The following is a 13183-nucleotide window of genomic DNA, read 5'->3' on the forward strand; positions in this document are numbered from 1 at the left end:
TATATACGGCACGCGATTGTTCACGAGTATTAATCGGCTTAAGTTTAGACATGTGGTCCCGTAGTTGATCTACATAATTACTCGTTTCCCGCTGTCCTAGAATTATGCTTAGGCCAGGCGCATGGTTGCATGCACTTGGTTGAGTTGACACCAAACTTCCAGTGGTACCAACAAAACTGCCCAGATTGTCTGGACATTTGTGACCTGTTTTGTGACTTGGATCGTGGTCGTTGTGGTGAACGGCTCCTGTTTCTATGACCCATTTGCATTCTGGTGACAGCCTCAGTGAGACTCTTAACACACGCAATGAGTCCTTCTATTACGGGGTCTTTTGCTGATTCTACTTTTTGTGTGTGATTTATTGTGCCTGATCCAGTTGGAGGACCTCTTTCCATTATTCTGTCGGCTATACGCGCTAAATGAGATAATGAGCTTTCAGGATCTTGTGCATCCAAACAGTGTTGGACGTAGCATGGGAGAGCTTGTATCCATCCTTGTTTTAGGACTGCTTCACCCACTGTGTTATCACGCACTAGGACTTGGAGGTGACGTAAAAACTGTGACGGCGACCGATCACCTAGTGTTTCACCTTGAAAAAGTCTTTGGATTCTTTGACTATCTGATAATGATAAACGGTTCATTATCTCTCGTCTTAATATGGTAAAATTGAATTCAGTTCTCCTTCAGATAATGTTCTAGTGATTGCGAATTCTTGTGCGTTTCATTTGCTCAATTGTATTCAATAAGTTATGAAACGTATATTAGGATCTGCTTTCTATTCAAAAGACTGATTCGTTTGTTTGTTTCTTTATAACTGATGAAGAATCAGTGTTGTAATTGACATCGTTTGTTGAGGAGTAGCAACATTGTTTTGCTTAGTACAGTGAAATAATTGAACAGACATGTAGAACATGCGAAGTGCAATTCAGTCTACTTTGATGAAAGTGCTGATATGCACTAACTAATCACATAGTAGTGTGAAATATCATGTTTTTCTGGCTCTCAGTGCTGACTGAACTTCATCTTTGGAGTTGAAAATGAAGCCTGGTAGTACAGGTGTTCAGTTGTGAAACGAGTATTTCAGTGATAAGTTGTCAAACTGTGAAATTGTATGACACGACTTCTCATCAAACAGTAAACATCAGGACTCTTGATATTCTAGTTATCTCTAAAGGTCAAGTGTCAACTAGCATGAAACTTGTGTTCAAACATTGCTGTCATCCAACATTAACTACTCAACATATACTAAGTAATTGCAGGATGATCTCATCACACGCTATCACTAAATTACATGTTCTCATTATGTTTCATATACATAGTGCTTAGTGGAACGCAAATTTCTGTGTTATTCATTACACTAACAGTTACAGCCATTAATAATTTCTTTGATTCGTTTAACTGGTGTCGTCTAGTAGTTTAATGATGAATATTGGGATGACAGAGAGCATTTGTCTCCTAACATATGCCGTAAACGGGAATATATCGCTTGCACCCTTTGAGCAACGACGTTAACGAAAAGCTAAACACGGAATAAGTTGGATGAATACATGTTGCTTACTTCACTCCCTATCCTTAGTTCACGTGTTGATGCAGACCAGTCCTGAAGCAACAATTTGCATATAGATGTGAAGAAGCTCATCCAAAACATCCTGCCTGAGTTTGTGAAATCATATGGCAGTTTGACATAAGCTCTGAGTCGACTGATGGTGTTCGAGTAATGGCTCTTCACAAGGTTCATGTATTTCTGAGGTACGCATTTTAATAACAAACACTGCCACAGAACATCTCGGTATACAGAGTCAAATGCTCCTCTGAAGTCAAGACAAACCACTGTTATCAGATGCCGATAAACATGTCTGCGTTTCGAAATCTGAGAGATGTTGAACATGTGGTCGATGCAAGAACTATCAGTTGAGGAGTCAGCCTGATTTTCCAGTGTTTGCAGTCCACGAGTCTTGTTTAAACTGCAAAATCGTGCATGGAGGACAGTTGACAAAGTTGTTCGATGTAAAGACCGGTGTCAGTCAAGGTTGGTTACTCTCACCCTTTCTCTTTCTCCTGGTGATCGACTGGATCATGAAGACGTCAACATCTGAAGGGAAACACGGGATACAGTGGACATCTAGGATGCAGTTAGACGATCTAGACTTCGCAGATGATCTGGCCCTTCTATCCCAAACGCAACAACAAATGCAGGAGAAAACGACCAGTGTAGCAGCAGCCTCAGCAGCAGTAGGTCTCAATATACACAAAGGGAAAGGCTAGGTTCTCCGATACAAAACATCATGAACCAATGCAATCACAATTGACGGAGAAGATTTGGAAGAGGTAAAAGCCTTTACATATCTGGGCAACATCATTAGTGAATAGGGTGGATTCGATGCAGATGTGAAGGCACGGATCGGCAAAGCACGAGCAGCATATTTACAACTGAGGAATATCTGGAACTCGAAACAATTGTCTGTCAACCAACACCAAGGTAAGGATTTTCAATACAAATGTCAAGACAGTTCTACTGTGTGGGGCAGAAACTTGGAGAACTACGAAATCCATCATTCAGAAGATACAAGTGTTTATTAACAGTTGTCTACGCAAAATACTTCGGATCAGTTGGTCGGACACTATTAGCAACAACGTACTGTGGGAGAGAACAAACCAGACTTCAGTGGAGGAAAAAATCAAGAAGAAGCACTGGAAGTGGATAGGACACACATTGAGGAAAGCACCTAACTGCGTCACAAGACAAGCCCTCACATGGAATCCTGAAGGCCAAAGGAAAAGAGGAAGACCAAAGAAGAACACATTTCGCCGGGAAATGGAGACAGACATGAGAAAAATGAATAAGAATTGGATGGAACTAGAAAAGAAGGTGGAGGACAGAGTGGATTGTAGAATGCTGGTTGGCGGCCTATACTCCATTGGGAGTAATAGGCGTAAGTAAGTAAGCATTTATGCATCCAGAAAGATTCGGTTGTCAGTATTGCCTTGCTGTGCTGAACGCATTCATGAGTGTTTGTTACTCAATTCTTCTTCTCATCACACTAGTTGCAACACTATGATAAATAAGCGCATCGTTACCCGATATTTTGCATAGATACACCTTATTTTTGCCTAAACGTTTTTCTCATTGATTATAATGACTGAGATTGAATATGATGGCCGAGTGAAGTAGATTGAATTGTTCAAGCAATTTAATGTTTTACGATATATCAATCATTTGGTATTGACATTCGTTTTTGTAAACTAAATGAAGTGCAGAACTACGTATTACTCGACATATGAATGTACCAACTTTCGAACATGCATTAAAATTCTCACATCATTACCAATACTACCACCAGTACTACTGTAGTCAACGAGAACACATGTAGGAACAAGCAGATTTACCTGGATACAAAATCACTGAATTTCTCAGTAAAATTTGAGAAATAAACAACAAATACTTCATTTGCAAAATACCCAACAGTTGTCTCAAACGCTCTTAGTCCTTCGTTTCTATACCAATCACTCTCTGTTCTCGTCCTCTCCTCTTCGATGTTCTCAACTTCATGCAGCCAGACATTCCACTTCCGACTGATGATATATACTACATATACCTGTCAAAATTGGTAGAACACACCACATTGTTACCAGTTTTATTAGCAAATCTGCATTCTGACTATCTATCATTCTAGGTTTATACTTCATGGTCTCCATTATCTTGAATCTGTTAGCTTTGGTTGTTTACACTGTGACAATGAATTATGAGCACAGATAAATGATTGTACTCAGGCTAACCTCGTTGTGCACAAGTGGTTATGAAAAGTCAACAATAACCAATCAATAGTTTGTCATTGAGCTTTGAATAAGCAAAACATATTAGTACGGTGTCCCAACAACTGCGTTTAAATTAATCACCATCGTAAATATCAAATGATATTATTCTGTAGTGAAATTTCCTTAAAATCATCGGTATAGTGTTGCGAAGATTATTAAGTTATTGACTGGGATCATGAACCGATTGATGTTAGACCAGCATTGAAAACCTGGAAACAATGAACGACTATTTCCTCCTATTGTGTGACTCCTCAACAGTGCTCATCCACAATCTTGTTCGCAGAATTTGAACCTAGGACCTTCAGCCTTGTGCACAAAGTACTCAACCCACTAGACCGCTGAGACGACCTATATCCAACGGTTTAACACAAATTACTTTGGATCAAATGAAAACAATCACATATATAATGAAAACCATGTTTAATATTTGATTAAAACAAAACAGAGCAAACAAAACAAAACAGCAAAACAACATTACATAATTGATTACATAATTGATCATAGAAAAGTGCATAAACTAATATCTAAACTACTGAAATGAACTACAAAATACAGTTCTATTCATATGTGAAAATGTTTCTGTAGAACATAAATTACATTTATTTTCCTTTAAATAATTTAAACTATATGACAAATCCAGCACATACAATCACGAAACATAAAACTAATGCTATTATTACATATACGTAAACATATGATTTCTGAAATGAAATAAACAAAACAACATAGATATATGTATGTATCAGTTTAGAGGTTGTGGACATTGTCAAGTTATTGATTGAGATCATGAACCGATTGATGTTAGACCACTTTTGAAAAGCTGGAGGCAATGGATGGTCGTTTCCTGCTATTGTGCGAATCCTCAACAGTGCGCATCCTCAATCCCGCACCCCGCGAGATTTGAACACAAGGCCTTCAGTCTCACGCGCAAATGCTTAGCCTACTGAACCACTGAGCCGGCATCTAATGGTATTAATTTGTAACCTCAACCAATCCACAAAGTAGAAACAGGTGTCTACCTCAGTACAATTGAATGTGGTGGCGCGATTTTGTGAATTTTATTTTCATGAGAAAGTGGTATCAAACGGTTCTATCCGTGTTTAATATTAAGATTGTAACTTGAGAATAAAGTCATAATCATTCTATTCAACCATCATATGACAGTGTTAATGTCTGTTTAGAGATATGGACATAGAAAGTGGAATGACAATTTGTCTAATGATCACACATACTAACGTCTCTACAAAACGCCTTTCTGATCATAATCATTATATGCTCATTAGTGACTGGCTTCAAGAGGTGTTTCCTGGAGTTTTAATCAGAAACTACAACCAGTGGAGTTCAACCTGGTCTATTGTGAGATAGAAACTTACTGAAGACAATGATGAACTGTGGCAGAATTGCGCGGATTGGTTGGTGTCAGAGTTTAACACTGCTGATTGAGGGATCAGTGATTTAGAGGTTAAGCGTTCGCGCATGAGACTGAAAGTCCTGAATTCAAATCTCGCTGGCGGAATCCTGAATGCACACTGCTGATGAGTCCCATATTAGGACATAACGGTCGTCTAGTGCTTCCAGGTATTCCATAGTGGTCTAGCTTTAGTTGATTCATGAACTCAACTATTAAATTACTATATTCTTTACAAAATTCCTTTCTGAATTAGTTTAGTTACGTAGATTGAATTCGTCAGTGATTGTGATAAGAGAAAATCTATAACATCATAGAAAGTAAAGTAAAAAGAATGGTAAGGGATTTTTTTGGAAAACGACACAGATTTGTAATTACATTAGTGATAATTGTACTAGAAAGCTAAGAAAATGTTTGAATGCAAAAGAGGTAAACTGATTAGCTTGATATTGTTTTGCTTGTATTATTCCATTGAGGTTTAAGACAGCAATTGATCAATCTGTTATTGGCATATGTGCATACTGTGTGTGTGTCTCGATATTGCCTTAATTCACAAGCCTTTTTTGTAAGCAAAGATGGATAGTGGTTAGCGGTGGGATCCAGTACGCGTGTCACTTCGTCCTATTTGGGACTCGTCAGCTGGATGTACCTGCATCTCCGAGAGTTGATGTTCACTCTGAGACTTGAACTCAGTATCATTCGTTTCAAACGTCATTGCGTTATCCACTCAGCTATTGGGTCCTGATAGCCACTTGCTTGTGCAATAGGATGAATTTAAAATTCATTTGGTATTGTTTGACTGGTATCTGCCCACTATTCATCTTTGTTTATAAGAAGTAAACTGATTTCTATTGAAATGTGTTCCCTTGAATTATTTCAAAACCTCGTTATAGCCCATAGTAACTGTCATCTGTGTTAAATAATACGACTAAATCACAGTAATAGGAGTATGTAATAGATATATCTACATCAAGTTAAATGTAATGAGTTAACACTGTGGTGAATGAATAACATTTTTAGACTATCACAAATGAATAGATATTAAAGAGAAAGAAGTAAATAATATTTATGCTTGGCTGATATTTGCGAATAGTAATTCTTAATACAATGAAGGTGTTTAATTTCACTTTAGAAAGGTTCTCGACAATCAACAAAATATTGCCTTTGTCGAATAACACAGTGTGTAATCAACATAAAATGGTTATTTTAATGATAGACTATCCGTTCTGGAGAAGATTTGGAAGATGTAAAAACCCTTGCATATTTGGGCAGCATCATTGTTGAACATGGTGGATCTGATACAGATGTGAATGCGAGGATCGGCATAGCGAAAACAGTATATATCAAAATTGAAGAATATCTGGAAGTCAAAACAACTGTGTTTCAATCGACACTAAAGTCAGAATTTTCAATACAAATGTCAACACAGTCCTACCGTAGGAGGCGGAAACTTCGAGAACTACGAAAACAATCATCCACAACATACAAGTGTTCGTTGACAGTTGTCTATGCAAAATACTTCGGATTCGTTGACCAGACACTAAACTATCAGCAACAACATATTATGGGAGAGAACAAACCAGTAGAGGAAGAAATCAGGAAGAAGCACTGGAAGTGGATAGGACACACATTGAGGAAAGCACACAACTGCATTACAAGGCAAGTCCTCATCACTTGTAATCCTCAAGGCCAAAAGAAAAGAGGAAGACCAAAGAACACATTACACCGGGAAATGGAGACAGATATGAGAAGAATGAACAAGAATTGGATGGAACTAGAAAAGAAGGCCCAGGACAGAATGGTTTGGAGAATGCTGGTCAGCGGACAATGCTCTATTAGGAGTAACAGGCGTAAGTAAGTAAGTAAGTAAGTAGTCCATTCTGTAATAAAAAGAGGTAGCTGTGGATTTGATAAAGTAAATCAGTTAATAAACCATTCAGTAAACTGTCTCCTCATATGTACATATGTATTTCATATTACGTAATGTTCATTGCAACTGTATTGTAAGTACTCAGTGAGATGAAATGATTATCCATAAATTAAATGTAAATTCACAATGACACTGATCACATAATTGGTAACTTCATGAATGTTCTTATTCATAAACTGAAATACATGCATCTCTACTCTGAAACGAATTACATCACAATCATATTAACTTAGAGACAAATTTGACAATAGCCAGAGATTATGTCACACTATCAAACACTCTATACTACTCAATTAAATGAGACACCATTAGATTACATCACTATTCAACAGTGAAACTTACATTCTCAAAGTAAATAGACATCTTCCCATTCGGATATATCAGATAAGTTACTTGACCTGTTTCATCTACCAAATGAACATCATCGTTACACAGAATATGAAGAACAATTAATAAACATGTTATTGTTGCATTCAAAATTGTATATACCAACTCATTATGTGATCAGATCTGTTTACTTCAAGTCATAATGAACGTATTCAAGTGAACGTGATGTCAATGAAAGGAAGATGTATCCTTCAAAATGACTGTAAGATATCTAGTTCTCAAATGTGAATCAATCCGTCATTTTTACATTGAAACAATGAATCATGAGCTTTTCAATCAGATCTAATACTCTACGAGATAGATAGATATTCACATTCACGCAATAATTTCTGTTTCTCACTGAAGATCAATCAACCTGATGTGGATAGTCAATGAGAAGTAGCCTAGTGAGGAGCTATACCGATGACAATCATAAGTGACCTGAAGGACAAGTGCATTTGATTGGGTAAGAAATGTATGTGTTTACTGAGAATTAATGTGTTGGATACATGAAAGAGTTTTGGCGTATCTCAATAATACCTTGAGTCATATGTAGTATACGCATAGGTGGATTGAAGACTGTAACTTGAATATTTAGTCAGAATTATATGATTGAATAATAAACATAATCATCACATCTATTTTAATCCGGATGAACCAAGTATGGTTCCTTCATTGTGAAAAATACTTTATGAAGACAATTATAATGAAATAATCTTAGAGATTGTCTGTCAATATCTATCGGTTGACCTTCGTTGTTAATAGAAATATATCACTGATTATACTTTACTCTTGTCTATCACAACACATTCTTTTCTAATTAACCATATAAGGTGAACTATATTCAATTGTGGTATGAGTTTCTTGCTTAAGGTAACCCTCGTGTTATTGTTAGAAGAACACAGACAAGTAGTAAATAAGTTTTTATTTCGATCTTCGCGCAGTCACAGTGGAGCGTGGGACTATCTGTTTGGACAAACAAAGGCTTTCAACATTCAGTATAAGATAATAGGGAATTTAACGCTTATACAAAATAAGGAAGTGAATGAATACCTGAACAATACTGTTTCGGCATATGCTTGGTTGTTTGGGGTGAACTCTTAACCAACCAACCTAAGCTGTTACATTAGTTTCCCCTAGAATCGACTTCCGTAGGAACGTCGGTTCGATTAACCTATCTATCAAAAACACCTTAGTTCTATTTCTCATCCCAAGGGAAAATTATCAACTCGCCCAATGTTTGACTTACAATCAGTGGCAACTAACGCTGTCAGCTGTCAACGATAGTCTAAGGATGTCTCTTCATTTACTGGCTTGTCTTCTTATTTTGTAGCATGTGATTTCTTCTACAACTATCGCTGACGGTTTGCCGCGTGCTTTCAAGAGAAAGAGTCTGAGAATGTGGAATAAGAATATCTGAGGAAGTGCCGCGAGTGGGCTACCCATCACCATGTTGGTGAGGTACGATTTTTCCATGCTCAGACCGGCTATCAGGTGTTTACCCACCTGCCTCTTGAGTCGCCATCAAGTAAAAAGTAAAGAAGAATCTACTTCAAAGGTAATGGTGAAAACCAATCAAACCTGAAGAACTGCTCCACTGCCTGCATCAAAATAATAGGATACAATACGGAAATACATAAATATAATTGATAATTGTTCGGTTCCACGTAAGTGATTGGCCTCCAGGACGGATTGGTATTCCGGAAGGAAATAGACATAGTGTAGCCATCTTGTGTACGAAAAGGTATGAAAACAAAAAAATACTTTTTTATAATGCATATATGTAAAAGTGTAAACTTGCTAGAAGTTGGACCCATTGTCAAACCCGATCAAATGTATGACATTGGGCCTATGACGACCGCCTTTTATAACCAGGTACGTAACCAAGGGTGCATAATTGTACTCCACAAAACGGAAAAAATATACGGTTAAGGAGGAAAAAAATTGTGTAGATTATGAGGATCAAGTACAGTTGTGTCAAATACTCTTTTCTAGTTTGATCTAAGTATGTAGGATATATTGAAGCAATATCCCAAGCAACACAAAAAGGGAAGAAAGGGAAATAAAGCGGACGGAAGCGTAAACAAAGGGGAAATATCGCTTTTTCGCCTTTACGTCGGTTATTTAGGGAAAATGTCGCTTTTTCCCCTTACGTCGTGTATTTGGGGGAAATTTGTCGACAATTCTACGTAACGTACAGTGTTTGAATGAACCGCAACGGGAACTGAAGTTTTCATAAACTTCGACAAATTTAGGCACGGCCTTATAAGAAAACAAAACTATTGTCATAAAAACAAGGTACAAAATACGGAACCAGGCATTCGGTTGATACGCATATAGAGTGACTTCGTTTGTTGTTTAGCTGAAGTGTTCCGACATGCTTTGGAGCCATCACAAAAACTTACGTGATGCAGGTGAGTGACGTGCTCCCAGATTTTCATGTCCATTGTAACTAATTACCTTGTGAAGCCAATACTATGAGTTCTATTGAAGTCAGTGAGAATGTTTGTAGACGTAGGGTCACTGTGAACTTGTCACGTTCCCTTGGCTGTCATAAATCCACTTATAACAGAAGGTGGAATAAATTGAAAGCTGCTTTCATGAAAAAATATCACTTTCTTTCGTCCAGTGAGTTCGCTAATGAAAGCACCCTAAAAGGTAACTCAGTTCAACAATGTTGTTTACTTAATTGATAGAAGTAAAGAGAGAAGTCAGTTGTAATGAAAGTACATTGATTGTAAATGTATAGCCATCAATTGTATCAATTATATAGTTGTAATCCCATTGTTGCATACTTTATTGTAAATGCATTTTGTTTCATTAGTGTTTAAGTAATGATGAAAAATCATTTACTTACGTCTTATGTTCTTTTCAGCCCACTAAAAAGAAATACGTTATTGTTGACGTCCTAAAAAAACAACTTACGATAGCACCAAAGGACTGGATAGTTGGCAATGACCTTTGCCTTCTTCCGAACGAGCTGGTCGATATACAGCTGCAGAAGTGCGACCAACCGAATGAAAATTGGTCACTCATGAAATGTAAAGTTATTCACGAATTAGGTAGGTCACATACACAGAAAGTATAATTCACTATAGATTCTCTGCAGTCTGCCAAAGATCTGTTAGTTGCCCTACAGATACTGGAATCTCAACGGAAAAACAACTCAACGGATGAAAACATTTTGCCACTTAACACTGAGAAGCCAAAGAGGTCTGTACAATAATCTTACTTACATTTCCTAGAGGTGTAATCAAGCGTAAAGAAGATTTTCTTTACAATTCCGTCGACATGGATGTGGCTGAGATGCAGGCTGGGAACAGCCGCGTACAATATCCCAAATTCCGTGTTTTCGACAAATTGATAGCGCCAATCGCCAAGTACGTTTAATTACTATTTAGATATTCACGATTTAGTTCGACACAATTGGAGACATCACTATCCACATCGGAATGTAAGCATGTTGGTGGGGCTATAGTGGACCACTAAGTAACCCGCATCATCTAGTGACATTTTTCAGCTGTGATAGGTTGTATACTGTGGTGCTGAACATGTCGTCAGCTATCAATGACTTGACTAAAACGATTAACAACATATCGTCCGCCATTATGGACTTGAATGTTAATGTAAACCAATTGCTTTCAAAGTCTGATGAGCGCGAAAGACCACATAAATTCGATTGCGGACTGTCGAGTCAGCAGTTCCCTTTGTCATCTGAAGAGGAACTACAGACGCTAGATACTGGTTTGTCGCAAAAAGAAACCAGGGACAGATTTGTAAGTCATTTACATGAATTTAATAATTTGTTACTATTACAGATGGCAATGGTCACTAGGTTATCAGGTGACGATCCAAAAACGTCGATGCGTTTTGTTCTGTCGCATCTGCTGACACCGGAGGTTGCCAGTAAATTCACGTTACTTGGCACCTCTTCAAAACGAGCACTACAGAAATGCACGTTTTACAGTTTCATACGAAGATGATAAAACGAAATAGAAGAAAAGAAAATCAGGCATGTACTAATTTAAAGTGATAACCTCCCTACGGCTCTATAGTTACAGTCAACAATACTAACGAACATAACCGTAAGTTCAGCTTCAAGTATTTGGCTGTGCAAAAGCATGTCATTGAGATATGGTTGTGACTATTTTTATTCTGAATAGTCCGTGCAATTGTTTTGATGTTCTACCTCGATTTCAATAAACAGTATTCTTTCAAACAGCTTACTCTTTTACTTACATGGGAAACTGTTGAAGTGTTGAGAATGTGTGTTTGAGTTTCAGTAAACTTTTGATTAAATGCACATTTCTTATGAATAAAATATAACCTGTTCCTTCTTTTTCAGATAATTTCAAATAACAACGAATTAGCAATTGCATTGGATATGCATAACAATCGATGCTTAAGCTTGTGCACTACTGTTGTACAATAATACGCTTTTCCTTTTAAATAAAATTTTTAGAAAATTTACCGCTTTCGCACTGCATTGCAGATATATTTTGGTCTGTTGCTGAAAATAAAGGCGAACATAGGAGACCTTTGGGGTTCTGTCGATGGATAGAAAATAGGAGGTAATGTGTGTATTTAGGCGAAAAGTAGACCATTAAGCGCATAATTAGGCAATTCGGCGGATATTTAGGCGAAAATGCGACAATTCGGCGGATAGTTAGGCGAAAATGCGACAATTCGGCGGATCTTTAGGCGAAAATGCGACAATTCGGCGGATATTTAGGCGAAAATGTGACAATTCAGCAGATAATTACGCGATAAGTCGGTAATTTGTCGACAAAAAGGCAAAAAGGGGAAAATCCGCATTTTTCCCTCGGACAGGCGAAAAAGGCGACAATCTGGCGCGTCTTCCTCTTTATTTCCCCTTTCTTCGCCTTTATTTCCCCTTTTGGGTTGTCTGGGATTTCGTCAATTCATCCAAGTAACGAATTTGTCTGCACCTTAGAAGTGTGTAAGTCCTATTACTCATTAGTATTATGAATGATTAGTCGGTAGAAGGAAAATTGCAGTCATTCCCCCGTGGTTTGATGTGGTCTAATGGTTAGGCACACGGTCTGGCATTCAGGAGGGGAGAGGTTCGAGTGCGTGGGGCCTGCGTTTTTGTTCACCAAAACCCCTTCAATACGATGTTAACAGGAGGACGGATAGATATGTCAAAATGCCATATTGGAACAGTACAAGTTCTTTGTCTGTATTACTAATAATACTATAGAAAAAAACTACAAGTTTGGTAGATTTCCATTTTACGTTATACTTAAACCGAGAGAAAAAAGTATATATAAAAGTTACTGACATAACATGTCTTTTTTATAACACTAGTGTTAAGTTCCAGGATTTTGTATGGACCATCAATAATAATTGGTTTAACGTTAACATAGCCATGATATTCATATCGTCAGTTCAATGTTATGATTACTTAACAGTTCATTTATAAGTTGTGTTTAAAATTAGGTATGTGGAATCAATGCGGCTAACATAGTAACCTTACAGTAACGCACTGTACTATATCTCTACGGTTATTGATTCTTAAATGTCGGAAATTTTTAAAAAAATCTGAATGTTGCCAATAAAGATGGGTTATATGATCACACTAAAAAGCATGCTAAAGGAAAACTGGTTAAGTTATTGCATAAGTTTCCTAAATAGGAAAAAAA

The 13183-nt window shown here is 37.3% G+C and overlaps 1 protein-coding gene across 1 annotated transcript; it reads left to right on the forward strand.

Moving 5' to 3' along the window:
* Positions 1–9701: 9701 nt before the first annotated feature.
* Positions 9702–12105, forward strand: MS3_00000006 (uncharacterized protein). The gene is made up of 5 exons (XM_051207946.1): positions 9702–10582; positions 10619–10733; positions 10766–10900; positions 10937–11009; positions 11041–12105. Exon 5 carries the CDS (start codon positions 11072–11074, stop codon positions 11501–11503), a length of 432 nt encoding a protein of 143 aa, XP_051068640.1. The 5' UTR covers positions 9702–10582; positions 10619–10733; positions 10766–10900; positions 10937–11009; positions 11041–11071; the 3' UTR covers positions 11504–12105.
* The last annotated feature ends 1078 nt before the right edge of the window (positions 12106–13183 follow it).

Source organism: Schistosoma haematobium, chromosome 3, assembly GCF_000699445.3.
Source record: "Schistosoma haematobium chromosome 3, whole genome shotgun sequence".
Lineage (NCBI taxonomy): Eukaryota > Metazoa > Platyhelminthes > Trematoda > Strigeidida > Schistosomatidae > Schistosoma > Schistosoma haematobium.